Source organism: Megalops cyprinoides, chromosome 9 (assembly GCF_013368585.1).
Source record: "Megalops cyprinoides isolate fMegCyp1 chromosome 9, fMegCyp1.pri, whole genome shotgun sequence".
Classification (NCBI taxonomy): Eukaryota; Metazoa; Chordata; class Actinopteri; order Elopiformes; family Megalopidae; genus Megalops; species Megalops cyprinoides.
Genome location: NC_050591.1, coordinates 22181521 through 22199248, shown reverse-complemented (window position 1 = coordinate 22199248; position 17728 = coordinate 22181521). Strand labels below are relative to the sequence as shown.

Here is a 17728-nt window from a genome sequence, read left to right as displayed (position 1 = left end):
GAATGAGTCACATTCCCCGCCTTTTTATGGCAACAGCTGTCCCTCTATCTGTCAAGTTTGGAGTCGCCGCTTTAAAAATAAAAACTACAAGATCCGCAAGTCAGTGAACACGTCTGAGGCCTGAAGTGAGTGGGAGCTGCGGTCGTTTCATGTTATGCAATCAAAATGTGAACTCTAGAAAGACTGCCTACCACCAAAAAACCAATACATAAATGTATGTCTATGGATCAATAATTAATTGCAAAGAACAAACAAATACGGGGTTACGAATTTTGCTAACACCAAAGAGCTCGCAAATGAATACTACTATACCCACAATGCTGTGCGCAGGGCCATGCTTTCGGCTAGTGGGCACATGCGCATACCTTGCGGACTGGGCCGGTGTATCATGGCGACATACGTGGATATTCTAAAAAGCGAGTTTCCAGAAATTGACACCGAAGTCTTCGATTATATCACTGGTAAGTCCTACGAAATCATGAGGAAAAACCGCAATATATCGCCCATGTGTCTCAGTAAGGTGAAACATCGTAGAAGGACTCGTAAATGAAGCTGTTAATGACAGATCAGTTTGAGAGAGTGTAGCAAGGTAGCTAGCCAGTTTCCAGTTAGCTCCAGCCAATGAGAGGAAAAGACACATCTCCTGTAGCTGACTACCTTAGGTAGCTAGCTGTAACGAGAGACAGACGTGTAAGAAATGTGCCTAGGAAGGTATATTGAATGTAAGTCAGTGATTGTTTAACATTATGTGGGCAATAAAGATAGACATGTAGTTTTTTATGCTGGAATTTTCACGTTTCATTTGTACGAGCAGCTGGACAAACTCACGGGGTATTGTATCCGGGCTCTAGTGGTGATTACGACGCATAGCCCGCTCCTGTTGCCTGAACAGTGCTCACACATTGCCCTCCTCCGACACACGGATGAGATCCTCATTCATTCTCACTCTGGGCAGTCATACAACAAAGACTGTTGGATTTGACAATGGGTTCCGATTGTAACGACTATCACGCAGATGTGTGCTTATCCACGTCACTCACCGTCAGACAGCAGATACTACCTATTGCTGAACCTTTAAAGACGATTCCCCATTGTCGCTCCGGTTGGCTTTACGTGTGTGTATGTTTGCATCAGTTAACGAGAGTCGATATTTACCCGACACTGTGTGCCGGCCAGGTGTGCTGGACTGTGGCGGGGCAGATTTCGAGGATGGGGACGAAGTGTTCGACGCGATTGGAGGGGTCTTGCAGGAGGTGTCAGCTGACTGTAAGAACGAGGAGGACATTAGAGGCATCTGTCTGCAGATGTTCAACACACTGAAGCTGTGAGTGAAATTGCTCTCTCTCTCTCTCTCTCTCTCTCTCACACTCACACACACACATACATACATACACACACACACACACACACACACACACACACACACACACACATCCTCAATCCTCAATTTAAACTACCGCCTAAGAATTGCCTCCACATGAACCTAACACAAATATCCTTTCTCCCCGTTCAGTTGTTCAGTTCAATTACTCATGGTCTCCAAATGCAGTATTAACTGCCCCTCTTTAACACATTAATAGTCATCATCGTGTCATTTCAGTAACAACTGCCACTCAGCTCAGAAGCAAACGCTGCTGGAAGCACCGGTGCAGCTGTCTCAGATCTCAGCGGACTGTGGTAGGACCCCACACCTCTTTACAACTGTATTGGCATAATTTTGTGGCTCTGAGTAGCCTACTCGGTCAATCCACAGACTCCAGAATAATGTGGCTCTGACTCTTTCCTTTCTCTTTTCTCCTCTCTCTTCTCTGCTCTGTTTTTAATCCTTTCCCCTACCCTCTTCTACAGTGACTGCGTGTAACGATGTGCAGGGGATATGGATGGTCAAACGTGGCCAAAACACAGTAAGCCTTTGTCTTCTAGTTCCACTGGCAGTAGTTTCCACAGTGTAGCGCCATTAAGGTTTTTGGAATCACTACTGCATTGGACTCCTTGTCTGGCTCAGAATGACACCTCAGCCCCCACCCATCCCCCCCCCCACCACCACTCCCCCTTTCCCTGTTTCTCCACAGACTGTGGATGCCAAAAAGCTGGAGAAGGCCGAGGCCAAACTGAAGGCCAAACATGAGAGGAGGACTGAGAGAGACTCGCAGAAAAACTCCAGTCCATTGTGAGTCACATAGACACATGCACACACACACAAGAACAGTTTGTTTTTCTCTGGTATAAAGTGTATCATGGAACATATAAAGAGCCTGTTCTTCATGGCTAATGACAATATTTGTGAAGTGGTAGATGGATGGTGCCAGTGTTTGTAAAGTGGTTTATGGGTAATGACAGTTGATTTTGTAGCACTGATGGGTGGTAACAGTGAGTGGGAGTGTTGTTAGCCTGGTCTGACACTATTGCTCATTCAACTTGAATGGATACACTTAATCTTTTGAGTTGGAAGGCACTCTGGATATCTGCTGAATGAATGTAATGTAATCTCTTTCACTGGTGTCAGCTGTATCTCAGATCAATGGTATACAGAGAGAGAGAAAGATGCAGGGCACATGTGTTCTTATGTAGTAGTCACTGTACCATAAGGTTCATTGAGCCTGCCTCAGTTCAATGGTTGCAATATTGCATTCAAGTCACCAGTTATCTGACATATAATAAAGGGACTCCAAGCTGTATGTGAGTTGCGGATAGCTGAGAGGTGGCTTATGTTCAATGTTAATAAGCTATCTGATGGGTTATATCATTGTTCATAGGGTGGCTGATTGGTAATGGTGCCCCCTCTGTTTTTTGTCAGGGTCCTAGAGGAGGCATCAGCCAGTCAGGCCAGCAGTAAGAAGGACAACCGTGTGGACTCATCAGGGAAGAACCGAAGCTACGATATCCGCATTGAAAACTTTGACGTTTCATTTGGGGAGCGGTGAGTGGACAGGAGATTGCACTATTGAAACTGTCTGTCTAGAGAACAGCTCTCTAATTCAGTTTGCTTTTTCTTGTTAAATTCCCTTGTTCCCCCCACATTTCATATTAAGGTGTCGGGTGCGATGTATGCATGTATGTCAGTGAAGGTATGTTGCTGTTGTGTGTGTCAGTGAAGGTGTGTTGGTGCTGTGTGTTTCAGTGATGGTGTTTTCATAATGTAGGTTGTGACGCCCCCTTGTGGATGGGAGGTTAGTCACCAGGATTAAGATGGGATTTGCAAGGGTCAATGCAGACAATGCTAAAAGACCTAATGAAAATGTTAGATTGTAGAATGTAAAATGTAAAAAAATACATAAATATATTCTCTGTAACACCAAAAGAAAAATAAGAAGTCCATAGAATCCAAAGAGCAAAGAGAAAATTAGTTCCAAGTCATCCTTCAGGGGCAAGTATGTTCTTTCCTAACTCTCTTTGCAACAGCAGGAGTAGGGGAGCCTGACCCAGTGAAACTCGGACTTTTTTGATGATTTGTTCAGGTCTCTGCTGCAGGGGGCGGAGCTCTCCCTGGCGAGCGGGCGCCGGTACGGCCTGGTCGGGCGGAACGGGCTGGGGAAGACCACCCTGCTGAAGATGCTGGCGAGCCGGAGCCTGCGCGTGCCTGCCCACATCTCCATCCTGCACGTGGAGCAGGAGGTGGCCGGGGACGACACGCCCGCCCTGCAGAGCGTGCTGGAGAGCGACACCGTCCGCGAGGGGCTGCTGGCCGAGGAGCGACAGCTCAACGCCCGCATCGCCAACGGGACGTGAGTCACGGGGATGGGGGGTTTCGCACAGACGCGGGAATTAAGTCAAATAACTTACTGGAAAGCAAGTAACAGACAGCGAGCCAGACACTGATAACCAAACAGCTTGAGCCTTAGTGTCCAACTGAGTAGACAAAACGAAAGCTGCTAGACAGTAGACACATGTGAGGAAACTGAGTCACTGACAAGACTAACTGACTGGAAACCTAGGAAGAGTATGTTCTATACAGGAGGCAGCACCAGGCTCAATACTATAATTCACTGCTGCGGATGTGTAAAGCATAATTTTTTTGAGTTTGAGCACTTCGGAGTGTTGGACCATGGTACCTAGATTTCTCAAGCTGAGATGGACTTTCTACATTGTGTGTTTTAAAAGGTAAATGGAAATGATTAATATTTGCGATGAAACATGGGAAAAGTCTGAACGAAGCTGGTACTGTGATTTCAGAGCGGATGGATTAGAGAGCGTGCGCCTGTCAGAGGTTTATGCCAAACTGGAGGAGATTGAAGCAGACAAGGCACCTGCTAGGTAAACCTGGGCTTATTTTACACACCTGTTTGTCTGCTTTGAGTTGTGTGTACATGAGGTGCGTGTGCATATCTGTGGAGGTGCCTGTTACATCCTTGCTGGCTCAGAGACTTAAGAAAGAGTGTTCAGTCATCCTTCTCTCATTCTCTCCGTTCTCCCTATCAGAGCCTCAGTCATCCTGGCTGGCTTGGGGTTTTCTCCAAAAATGCAACAGCAGACAACCAAGTAAGTAGAAAGTGTGTAAGTATGTGTGAGAGAGAAAGGGAGGCACTTGGGTACTGTATGTATGTGTGTGCATACATGCAGGTGTTTTTGTGTGTAAAAATAGTGACAAAGTGATTTGTACATATGAGAGAGAGACACTGGTTTGTGTGTGTACATGAAAGAGAGAGAGAAAAAGATACAGAACTGTGTGTGTGTGAAAGAGAGAGAGATATTAGTATATGTGTATGTGTGTGTGAGAGAGAGTGAGAGACTGATTTGTTTTCTGTTGCAGGGAGTTTTCAGGAGGCTGGAGGATGAGGCTAGCGCTGGCGAGAGCTCTCTTTGCCAGGTAAGCTTTCACAAGTCACTCTTTGTCTTTTCCTCTATCTCCTCCTCTCTTCCGCTCTTGCTCTTCCTCTTTGTCACATGTTTCTGAATCAGTTTCTCAGCTGATTGTGTGACTGTGTCTTCTCTTTCTTTAGGCCTGATCTTTTGCTACTTGATGGTAAGTGGACAATCATTTATACCATGCTTTTAAAATTCTGTGCTGACCGAATGGCCAAATAAGATGTAGGAATTCCTGATTAAGCATGACTCTTCATGCATGTCTTTAAGTACTCAGTGCAGACTGCTACTTTTTTTAAATGAGGCATTAGTTAATCACTTCCTCTCCCCCCTCTCCCATGCTCTTTGTTTCTCCCTTCGTCCTTCTCCTCCCTCCTCTTTCAGAGCCCACCAACATGTTGGATGTCAGAGCCATCCTTTGGCTGGAGAACTATCTGCAGGTACACAAACAGTTCAAACCCATAATTCACACTATGCTGACTGTTCTCTTGAATTAGACACATTCTCCTCTAAGAATTAAAGTAGTAGGGCAATGTGTCCTCACTGGTCTCTTTGTCTGTGTGATTGTACCCCACCCTTACAGACATGGCAGTCCACTATCCTGGTGGTCTCCCACGACCGTAACTTCCTTAACGCTGTGGTAACCGATATTATCCATCTACATTCGCAACGGCTGGAAAGTTACCGGGGTGACTACGAGAACTTCCTCAAGACCAAGGAGGACCGTCTGAAGAACCAACAGAGGGAATACGAGGCACAGCTTCAGTACCGTGAACACATCCAGGTACTGCGTACGCGCACACACACACACACACACACACACACACACACACACACACACACACACACACACACAAACAAACAAACGAAAACGGAAAGATACATGCACAGTCTTGCATACAGTCACATACAGATGTCCACACAAAAAACACATACTGACTCGCACATATTTTCTGCAAAATGGACATAAATTCTGCAAAATGAATAAATGTAAATGTAAATCATACTTGCACCCAGTAAAGGCATGTACAGATCACTTAACTCTCTCCCTATCTTTCAGGTATTCATTGACAGGTTCAGATACAATGCTAATAGAGCCGCACAGGTGCAGAGCAAGCTGAAACTGCTGGAGAAACTGTAAGTCCACCCCTCCTCATACCCATGCATCCATCAATCACTCAGTCCATCAAATAATCAGTCAGTTTGCTTTCCTTGCCATCCTCTGTGAATTCATTCAGTTTCATACCTCTCATTGAATGAATGTGAATTAGCTAATTAATGTAATGTGACAGCTACCGTTTTCCTTAACATGCATTTTTTAATGCAGTTATGTTCTTACGTTCTCTGTCCTGCAGTCCTGAGCTCAAACCCATTGAGAAGGAGTCTGAAGTCACATTACGGTAAAGGACAGCTTCTCATCCATTGACGGTGTGCGCTGTATTCTTCTTCTTTACTTTCAGCCTGTACCATAAACTCAGTGGTGTGTGTGCATGCGTGCGCGTCTCTCAGGTTCCCAGATAACTTCGAGAAGCTGTCACCCCCGGTGCTGCAGCTGGATGAGGCGGAGTTCTACTACAGTCCAGACCAGCGGCTCTTCACTGGGCTGTGTGTGTCTGCTGACCTGGAGTCCCGCATTTGCATCGTATGTACTGCCAGAGACACTACACTTACATTAATCTTACACTTACCAGTAATCTTACTACAGCTCATTATACATCTGTTGCTCAGCCTCAAATGTTACTAATGCTGAGACTTTTAGTGTTAATACCACTGCTGTTTTACTACTGTACTGTGCATATCAAAAATAACATCATGTTGCAATGCTGGCAGGTCGAAAAACCCCAAAAGATAACCGCTTTAAACAGAATGTATATGTCTGAGTAGTTACCACGGCAAGGTGAGTCTGCATATGCACGTGTGGGTATATATTTCCAAGAAGACGTGGGAGTACTCTCATTCTTCCATCTTTCTCTCTCTCTCCCTCTGTCTCCCTCCCTTTCTCTCTCGTTCAGGTTGGGGAGAATGGGGCGGGGAAGTCCACCATGCTGAAGCTACTGTTGGGGGAGCTGACGCCCATCAGTGGCATACGACACGCCCACAGGTGAATGCTCACAAGCAAATTTGTCATCTAGCATCAGCTCTCAAGAGCGTGTACAAATCCAAGTTATAAGTCTTGCTCAGTCTGTGTGTTGCTGGGTAAATGTGTGTGCATGCATATGCATGTTTTGGGGTGTGTGTGTTTGTGTGGGTCAGTGAATGACAGTTGTGTGTTCCTTCTCAGAAACTTGAAGATTGGCTACTTCAGCCAGCACCACGTGGACCAGCTGGACCTCAACGTGTGCTCAGTGGAGCTGCTGCTCAACAAGTTCCCAGGTGTGGCTCTAGCACACAGTCGATCACTACATCATTGTACACAGTAAATTCCTCCACACTATTCTCAAATGAGCTAGATAAACTATAGATGTTATTGCAGGGGACATTATTTGTTGTTCTGTGATAATGTGTGGGAAGAACACGGAATACAAGTGAAACATCCACGCATGTATGCGCACATGTATGCGTATGCGTGTGTGTCCTTGTGAGTTTGTGAGCAGAAACAGATACAGCCTGACAAGGACACAGAGAGCCATCGTAGACTAACAAGAGCAACATCCTAATGGAGGACTCACACCACCAGCGCTGCTGTTCTTCACTGTTTAGACTCATGAGCTCTGCCCTCCCTCCCTCTCCCCCTCACAGGCAGGACGGAGGAAGAGTACAGGCACCAGCTGGGGAGATATGGGATTACGGGCGAGCTGGCCATGCGGCCGGTCGCCAGTCTGTCAGGGGGGCAGAAGAGTCGAGTGGCATTTGCTCAGATGACTATGCCTTGGTAACTAACCCCTCTGTGCATTACGCTGTGCTGTTGTCTGTCTGCTCAGGGCCTTGCTCTGCGGAGCTGCATCATGTTGCCAGCGACCATCTCAGCCCTGCAGACCATGTGCCTCTGTGAAATTTATCCACACATAGCTGATAAAGTGCCTGTCTGCTGCGTCATGTTATTATTCCTTCTCTCTCACGAGTCCTGTCAATCAGGGGTCAAGAATGGTGATCTGTGGGCGTGTGTGTTTGTGGGTGTGTGTGAGAGAGAGCGAGTGAGTGAGTGAATGAGTGGAAGATGTGGTTCAGATTAGCTGATAAAACCATTCCCATTTGTGTTAGTTTGAAACTTGAAGTTACAGTGTGTGGAGGCAAAAGACTCTCTTTTGCTCTTTCTGACTTGCTTTCACTCCTTCCTTCCCTCTTACTTTCTCTCACGTGGTCTCTCCCCCTCATTCACTCAGCCCAAACTTCTACATCCTGGATGAGCCGACTAACCATCTGGACATGGAGACAATCGAGGCTCTGGCCAAAGCTCTCAACAATTTCAAGGTACATACAGGACACTTGTTTTTTTTTTTCTCTCATGAAAAGGCTTGACCAAATATGTGTTTGTGTATGAAAAGACAGTTTTTCCACTTTGTATCAGACTGTTTCCATAAATTCTCTCAGGAAAGATTTTGCTCATCTTGCAAATGTGTGAATCCTTCTTTCTGCCCTTGTGCTGTATTAAACCTCTTTGCCTCTTTTTCCTTTTTTCCTGTGTGTGGCATGGGGCTGGTAAAATACAAGTGAGGTTTTTGTCAGTAGCTGCGACATATATTCCTTAAATGTTGTTTACATCAGGGGTCATGACCTCTGTGAAGTCTGCACAGAAAATAAACAAAAGAAAGGTTTAGCACTATACTGATCTAAATATCATTTCTCTCATTATACTGAGAGACCAACTAAATATCATTTGTCTCATAAGACAGACAATGCTTTGGGTTCTCTCTCTTCAATTCAGTTTCTCTTCTAACCATATTTCATGGTGTTTTTTGTCTTCTGTACGCTTCATGACACTCTCCTGCTTGCTCATGTTTTTTTGTTAGCCTCCACCTTCCTTCTTCTCCTGCAACACAAACTCAGAGCACATGTACTTGCTCAAGTTTATTGCCAGAACATGGGCTTGAAGTGCTTTGCACATTTACATTGAAGCTAATTGTCCCACTTCCTCCTCCTCAGAGGGAGCCAATATTGTTGACGTTTGGCAGAATTAAAAGAGACAGATCGAAGTTTGGTTCAAAGCAAACTTGCACATGTGAATGTAACACTGTCCTGTCTCTATCGCTCTTTCTCTCTCTTTCCCTTCCTCCATCCTTACTTGTCTGTCAGTAAAACAGTAATTGAGTAAAACAGTAATTGACCTGTTTCTCCCCTTCTCCTCCCTCCTTCTCCCGCTCCCTCTCTTAGGGTGGTGTGGTGCTGGTGTCTCACGACGAGCGGCTCATCCGGCTGGTGTGCAAGGAGCTCTGGGTGTGCGAGGGGGGAAAAGTCAGGCGCGTGGAGGGCGGTTTTGACGAGTACCGGGACATCCTGCAGGAGCAGTTCCGCAAGGAGGGCTACCTGTGAGGGCACACGCCAGCCTCATGCCAGCGACACGCCAGCTACACGCCCAGAGTGTCTCCAGAAGCACTCCATAACTGCCAATTTAACCACAACCATCTGACTCCCAGCTGCCATTGACACCCTCTTTGGACTTACTGACCCGATACTGCCCACCCCATCCATCTGCCCTGAGCCCCGTCTGCCCCCCTCATTCAGAACTAAAGTAAAGTACATCGTCTGATGGCGGGGCGAGTACGAGCTCCCTGAATCCATCTGTATGACTGTTCTGAAGAAAGATAACGGCAAGCAACGACAGGGATCCACGTCAGCTCATCAGACTCAACGTTTACCGACAATAAATATTTATTTCTGAGTTTTATCCATGCAGATAACTTTGCGTGTGTGTGAGAGAGTGAGAGAGAGAGAGAGAGAGAGAGAGAGAGTAGACATGTGGTGAGGGGGGCTGGACAGGACTACTCCATGTGAGAATGGCTGGGTCCAGTTCATCCTGCTGTTGAATGTGCGCGTGCGTGCGTGTATTTGTTGGGGGAGAAAAGGAAGATGAAGTTGCTCTCATGTAAATGAGCCCTGGCGTGAATCCCTGTTTAAGGTCTGGGTGATGTTCCTTCAAGTTTCACCAATTCATTGATGAAGCAATCTGCCCTTCCAAGGTGGAGCGGGATATAAATATATAAATATTTTAAAAATGATCATAAATCATAGATTTCTCATGTTTCAATGCTGTACCTAACTTATAAATAGCTGTTTTAAATATTCATAACATGCTAATAAATAATTAGAAGTTCATGAGTTGTTTTTGTCATCCCCGCCATCACTATACTTAACACACCTGTATTTACTGAATTACATTTGATATGAACTGAATGCATTAGGCTTTGTTTGTGTACAACAGATTGTGTATTCAGGCATTCAGAAAAGCATTGGGCTTATCCAAACTTTATTCTGTCTCAACCATAGCATCAAATCTGAGGTTGTGCATAAGATAGTTTCATTCAAGGGGGCAGAATTATTCTCACAATTTAACAATCCTCCGGTATTTTTGTATGTTGTATGTTTATTAGTGAGCACGTCAATGTTCTGTTCAATAGGATCAGTATTTCCTGTTGGATGTTTTCCCACACTTTCAAACCTGATTATGTTTTCAGATAAATAGAAAAAAATCTCAGGTTTTGTGGCCAGTTGGAGAAAAATCAAGGTTAATGTTTTTCCAACAGCATTCAGTATTAGTACAGTTCAAGTCTGATTCTTTTTTGCTTTAAATTTGTAGTGAAGGTTGCTGAAGGAGAACGTTAAAATTACGTATAAGGTTTCCATCAAGTGGGTTTCTCAAAACATTGAGAGTTCTAAAGATTCTAAAGCTCTTTTTTTAGTCTGTAAAATTGACAGACAGCATTGCAAACGGAAGCCCACAGACCTATACCTGCATACTATAGCACGTGTGGGAGAGGGAGGGGGGTTAATCCAGTCTGCAGGATTAGGTTCTTACGTAATCAGATGTACATTCTGTGTTTTTCATCCATGCTTCTGAAGTTTGAAAGAAACGTATGTACCAGACTACTCCAACAGCAGAAGCAGTGCTGGGAGTGGGAATATAGATTTGAGCCCTGGGTGGGGCAGCTGTGCTACAAAGCTAAGAAGGGTCTAACCTGAAATTCACATTAATCATTCCGCTGCAAAAATGTATTAATGCAGTCTTCATGCACCCACTTCCCTGCGACAAAAGTGAAAATAATAAACCTCTCATAAAGCCTACAAATTATCTAGCATGGTGTCGCTGAAACCACAAATTGAGATTTTGTGGAATATAAACTTGTATTAACATATTGTTGATATGAGATATGCTGTTCCACAGCTGGGTGTGGTAAAATGTAATTTTATATGACGGTGAATATTGTCATCATATGTTGTTTATCTTCAATTACATTTTGAAAGCGCTGATTTGGGCTGTTCTAAACATGTTTCGCTCACTTAGCTGCTGTGTATCTTTGTATTTGTGTTGTCCGTATTTCCGAATTCTTCATTTCTGCAATATGTCTTAGAAGTCATGCGTCGATAGATTCAATGGCATCAACGCAACACAGCAATAAAATAAATAAATCACTCGAAAGGCAAAACTGTTGATTAATTCGGCACCATCAAAAAATATCCCGGGTCGGTAAGAACGGAAGCTCGGACTCAGGCAAATTCAGTGAAAACAACTTCTTGACACCCACAAGAAAAAAACAAATACTGCAATAATTAAGTCGCTTGTTAAATATCCTACCATCAGCAAGGAAACGTCCATACCACAATCCCTTAAAACCCTTACAACATACGGACAACTGAATGAAGTATACTAATGTTATGGCATTCTGCCAGCTGACGGACGTTCTAAATCCAAATAATTCTAAGGGGGGTTCCGAGAATAACGATTTTAGGTATAAAAGCGTATTGCTTCGAAAACCTTCTAGATATAACTGTACCTTCACTGACACGAGCAGTCTCGACAATTTGTGCAAAATAGTATTATAGCGCCGTTGTTAGTTTCAGACAAGTTTAGTTTTTCGTACGAATTATACAGGCCACCCCGCATTCTAATTGAACGGCCCTGTCCTTTAGCCGGAGTGATGTCACTGATAGAATGTGATCGTTCGTGTCTCTTGTCTCACACAAGTGGATACTTTTCATTCTCCTTTTAAACAAAACAGGGCAGTGCAAGCGGCATCGCTTGAGAGGATGATTACAAAAAAGGAAAAGAAATGGACAGGTCTATGGTGACGGATACAAAATCGCCGGTCATTCCTTCTGGCTTTTAAAAGTGAATGTTTTATTGCATTTTAATAAAACAGGTCGTCGGAAGCGAAGCGGACTTTTTCTCTATTTGGAAAGGGAGTTACTTATCTATCTTAATTACTCAATGTCAGCAAAATATCGGAGCTGATCGTGTAGTGGCCAGTTTCTTCGTTATACTTTGTTTTTGTGTAAAATCGAGGAATCTGTTTTAAGGCAAAGCGTCTTGAATTAGATTATTGGATCTTACCGTAGACAGTCTGTCGCCGACGAAGCCCTTTCAGTTTTTGTGTTTTCAATTGTAAAATATTATCTCCTGCAATTATTTAATGTCATGTCAACAGCCAAAACTAAATGGCTGCCAGTCTCACGGATTAGTGTAGTTAAATCCGACATGTGTCGATATATTTGTTTTTTGCCTTGACTTGCAAAAGAAGACCTGCCCTTCTCATCGATTTGAGGATAACGAAGGACTGAAAACGAGTGACACGAGAAGTGGAAGAACAACCTATCTAATTCCTTTGCTTCATTTTGGTACTTTTGACACCGAAAATGTTAACCCAGGTAGGCTAAAGTAGGATGCTTAATTTTGAAGTAGCATTCTAACAACGGATACATTCTTTAAAACAAGATTTCGACTACAAGGTGTGTTTGTTTGTATGTATGTGTGCGTCGGACTTGTACTGCGTGTTCTTTTCACAAAGCGAATCACAAATAGAACCACCACTGATACAGTTACGCTCGTAACAACGTCGATGATCTGGTTCATCCAACACTTTATGAAGAGTGTGAAGAGGATCTAGTTTGTAATAATGGCCGTCTATGTGCTTGAACACCGCATAAACTACTTTCCTATTCTTATCCACCTCTGTGACATAGTGGGGGGACTGTCGCAATATTTTGAGGAATGTAATTGTGTGAATGTTTTGCATGCCCTCTCTATTTCGACTTTCTCACTGATAACCCCACGACAGTAGTTAATTAGTTCCCTGGTGTCTGACACCATATAGCAGACTAGGGGTTACATTGCGAATGTTTATAAAGCAGATAAAAAACCTACGTCCATCGAATTAAATTTTAATCATTCTTCGATTGTTTAATTTGTCATTCTCCGGTGTCCGCCCCAGTAACGACAGGTTATAAGTGCCACCGACGCCATCTTTAGATAAAAGGGGGAATTATGTTTTAAGAAAACAGAAAAGAGCAATATGTGTAATTGTGTTTGTTGTGAGCCATGTAACGTTTGTGTTCAATCTTTAAAGACTGTGTACGCACTTGTATGTCGAAGACAGCGAGAAAATCGCATTTCTTGATGAAATAACTTGACGCGACTACATAATAAGAGGAGGTGAAAAGTTGTGCTTTGTTCAGATTTCTGCCGTGAAGACCTGTCTCATTGTGTGCTTTGACATGCGGACACTTCTGTGTTTCGGTTTATGAATCCCCTCCCCCATTAGTTTTCTGTCGTTAAAGATACAATGTTACCCGTGTTTGTTTCCAGTCCGGTCGTCTGATGCACCGGACTCGACAAAGCTAAAAATGTTGCATTTCTTTGGGTTGCAAAAAGTATGCAGGCTGGATATTTACAAATGCAACGTCTAACACTAACAAGGAAAACACGTCGTTTTCATTGATCGTTTCCAGGTTTTCTACCCTTTTTGCCTGATCTGGCTTCCAGTCGTGAGGTAGCCTATTTAAACATACGATAGTGTTCCCGTTTTTCTCTTTCCTAAGCGAAAGCACAGTACATTCGGTAGCCTACGCACAGCACCTTAAGTAGCCTATGTGAGTAATGCTAAATAGGCTGCATATTGTACCTATAAAACGAATATTTGAGTTATTTACAAAAGTTATGTTTAACTGGCACTGTCTGTTTTTAATATTTGGTAAGAGGGAAGTCCTGAATATCGTCGCACATCTTTTGTCCCTATTTCCCCATTTCACTGGTGCACTGATTATTTAGTAGGCTGCAAAAAGTTTGATGTTACACATTTAAAGCGACAATGTTCTTTTACTACAATTCGGTAACTAAATGGCAACGGGTGTTTTAAGGTAACGGTCGGATTGATCTGTAATGCATCGTAATTTGATAGGCTTCAATATTTCTTCAGATTTGCTTAAATAAGTTGCGGTGAACACAAAATAAACATGGTAGGAAGGTTTGTTTTATTGAGATGAAGGCATCAATTACATCTCACTGCTCAATCGTGAATCCAGGCTGTTTTCATTGATGTTTGGCTATTCGTGGTATTTATGAGAATACTTTGGCATTAGAATTAGAGTAAAGGGGTGACGCTTATCACGAAGATACATTTACACGTGTCTTATGTAATAGGCATAGCAGTACCTACTGTGGAATGAAGTGCACGGTTGACAGCGTCTCCCGCGCTCTGCCTGTGTTGTCAGACAATGGCTCCGTGAGTGCTTGCGTGCAGATTGGCGGGAGCTTTCCTTGCCCTCCCTTACGGTGCCGGTTTTGTCTGGAGTGAAAATGTACTATTTAGTTTTTTCGGTTCGTTTCTATTAAGACAGTTACAATGTGCTTGATTTGCTTCACAGAGAAAGAGAAAACGCACAGTCGAAGACTTCAACCAGTTCTGCACTTTTGTGCTGGCGTACGCTGGCTATATTCCATACCCCACTGAGGTAGGCTATGTTTAGGACTGAAATATTACTAGCCGGCTGAAGTAATGTAGAGAAGCCATTGAAAATGTTAAATATTGACTTTTACCGGAAAATCTAAATATATTGTTGTTTATGGGATTAGACTATTATTTCCGAAAACAATTTAATTATAAGAATACCAAATGGAATGTACAGTTTCAATTGTGGGGGTTGTCAGTACAGTACGGGGGCTGAGATCTCCTATTTGTCTCCCCCTGCAGGAATGGCAGTGCAATGACAGCATAGCCAGAGACAGCAGTACATGCAGTCCACGCCACAGCGAAGGCTGGGCCTCTCTCTCATCCTTGGACTCACACGGTGCTCCCACTCAGTCAAAGAGAATGACTAGCTCTAAACTTGGGGACAACTTGGGGAAAAGGAACAGTAAAGAGAAGGGGAAAAGAAGAAAAGATGAGAAGAGGAGTGTGGTGGAGGGGGAGAAAAAGCCTCGCAGGAGAGGTGGAGATGCTGGTGGGGGCAAGACCAAGAGGTCCTTCAAAAATGCAGCTCCTCAGGCACCTGAGCTTGAGTGGAGGAATGGAACCCCTCTCTGCAACAGCCTTTGTGCAGGGGAAGCAAATTCTTTTGTGGATTCCAACAATGACTGCAAACCTACAGCTTTGGAACGTTCTCTAACAGGGGTCTCTGGGAACATGTGCAGTGGGACTGGTAGACCATCTGTGTTTAGACAGGAGGCCCAGCACACCTGGTCTGATGAAATGTGGACAGACCAGACGGGTCCAGCTCAACTCACAAAGACCCATACTGGCCACCTCAGAAGTTCATATGATGATCCACCCTGTGATGACATCAGTGAGAAAAGATGCAAGGCAGAGCCAGAAGTAAAGGAGCCTGTGGACCTCACTACCATGAGTCAGACTGAGCAGGTGCAGAAAGCAGAGAAAAGCCCACAGGCAGAGGAGCCAGAAAGGCACTACCAGGGGGAAGAAGGGAACAGGTGCAGCGAAGAGGCAAAGGTGGAGAAGAAGGGAGGAGAGAGAGCAGAGGGGTACGAGAGAATCGAGCCGGGCAGGAAGGACGAGATGTGGGAGGAGGGTGACAGTGAGGGCGGGGCAACGGACATCCTGCGTCTGGTGATGGAGAGGCGCCTGGGGGGACAGGTCCCCGATGACCAGGAGACAGGATACCAAACCGACGGGGCCAGCAGCACACCTGACCGAGGGGGCAGTGACACAGACCAGGATATGCGCACCGTCGACGGCAACACCACAGCCAGCTCTGGTCAGTGTCTGTCCCCACGTTGCCTGTGTGTTATAATTGGTCTCTATTTGTGGCATTTTCAGTTGTTGTCATTACTCATGTGTGTGCATTACTATGGCATTACTCATGCTAATATGTTATTCATTTTAGCGTCAGATATACTCATGACTATTTTTCACCCATGTGATTTCAGCATATGGAACAGAAGACACATCTGCAGAGAACAGCAAGATGGAAGGTAAGAAAAGGCCGATTCCTTGAGCCGTGCACGGAGTGACTCCACCACCTGCTCAGGCTTTCCTAACTGCACAGACTAGGATCTGAAAATGTAAAGTTGTCCTAGCTTTATTTTCCTCTTACCCCATTATCTTTTGCTTCCTTCCTCTCTCCCCTCTCCTCTTTGCGCAGAGGATGAAGACTCCTGGGATCTGATCACATGCTTCTGCATGAAGCCGTTTGCGGGACGTCCCATGATCGAGTGCAGCGAGTGCGGCACCTGGGTGCACCTGTCCTGCGCCAAGATCCGACGCACCCACGTGCCCGACGTCTTCGTGTGTCAGCCCTGCCGTGACGCCAAGCACAACATCCGGCGGTCCAGCAGGGCGCGCACCGTGTCCCGGAAGTGCTTCAGCGACTAGGACCACTCACCACAATGCATCGCCTGTCACTGTGCACGCACCTGCAGCCACAGCCAACCGGACACTCAGTCAGCCAAAACTGAGCGCTGAGCTTAGAATGGGACAGGGAGTGGCTCCTCTCATGCCAGCCAATCAGTGCAGCCCGCAGTGCTGTCAAACGCGTCTCTTCTGCCCCGGGACTCTCACGCTGAGTGGAGCATTGAGGCAGAGAGGAGTCTGACTGAGGTCACACACACTTATGTCTTTCCCTCTATCTGTCCTTTCATCTCTCTCTTCAGCACTCTGCAGTATTCTCTCACACACTCATGGACACTCATGACTTTGAGAGAAAAAAAAAGAAGTTTGAAGTGACTGGAGAAAGAGGAGTGAGAAAGGGAGCTGAGGAATGGTGTGTGGTTCTGATGGGCAGATTTAATTAGTGTTTTAACTAAAACTGTTTTTGAATGTACACCCTTGCAAAGTATAAGTATAACCTATTATCACTTAAGAGCTATGAGAGATTACCTGATCTCACTGTTACTGTTTTGTTACTGACACTGATACAGGAAACCTTCTAAAGGGCTGACTTCCCTCTTGTTGCCATAAGCCATGGTCTCTGTATTATCAAGAGTTTGGACAGCCCCTGACAGAGACACCATTTTGTTACCTAAATGTTTAAATATAACATGGGGATTGAATGCAGCCTGTCAGGCCAGCAAAGTATTCAAACAACCAAGTTAAAAACATAGTTTTTGCACAAAACAATATGGATACAGCATTGTGAGCGTTCCTTTTAGTTGTAAATTGATTTCATCCACACAAATAAATTACTTCTCTGACCACTTGTGGAACTTCACACAAGTGGTCAGAGAATCTCACACGTTACATCTCTCTGGTTTTAGTACTAGCTGGCTATGTCTGGGCATAGTTCCTCAAAAATGAATGCAGTCTAAAATAAGACATTTGTCAAATTTTCATTAAAATAATTGAAACACAGTAATGTAGTTGCTATTATTAAATATTGGTAAGAGTAATTGTTGTCAACAACTGCTTATTTTTGATTTAATCAGACCACAAGGCAATACCCATATGCTGTTGAGCCTGGGGTAGCTTAGGGGTGTACAGTGGCGTTGTTAGGTCCGATCATTCGGGGCTATAGCCCCAAATATTTTTGCCCTGAAAAAGGA

The 17728-nt window shown here is 44.5% G+C and overlaps 2 protein-coding genes across 2 annotated transcripts; both read left to right on the top strand.

Moving 5' to 3' along the window:
• Nucleotides 1–355: 355 nt before the first annotated feature.
• On the top strand, nt 356–9675 carry LOC118783013 (ATP-binding cassette sub-family F member 3-like). Its single transcript, XM_036536662.1, has 21 exons — nt 356–461; nt 1177–1324; nt 1601–1677; nt 1849–1904; nt 2073–2170; nt 2798–2920; nt 3459–3725; nt 4174–4254; nt 4420–4479; nt 4751–4807; nt 4941–4963; nt 5188–5243; nt 5387–5587; nt 5864–5940; nt 6159–6203; nt 6313–6445; nt 6816–6904; nt 7085–7176; nt 7543–7675; nt 8127–8214; nt 9115–9675. The coding sequence occupies exons 1-21, from the start codon at nt 356–358 to the stop codon at nt 9271–9273; spliced, it is 2169 nt and encodes a 722-aa protein (XP_036392555.1). The 3' UTR covers nt 9274–9675.
• A 2242-nt stretch (nt 9676–11917) lies between these two features.
• Nucleotides 11918–17728, top strand: LOC118783634 (PHD finger protein 13-like). Its single transcript, XM_036537587.1, has 5 exons — nt 11918–12603; nt 14599–14685; nt 14925–15945; nt 16118–16162; nt 16333–17728. Exons 1-5 carry the CDS (start codon nt 12592–12594, stop codon nt 16560–16562), a joined length of 1395 nt encoding a protein of 464 aa, XP_036393480.1. The 5' UTR covers nt 11918–12591; the 3' UTR covers nt 16563–17728.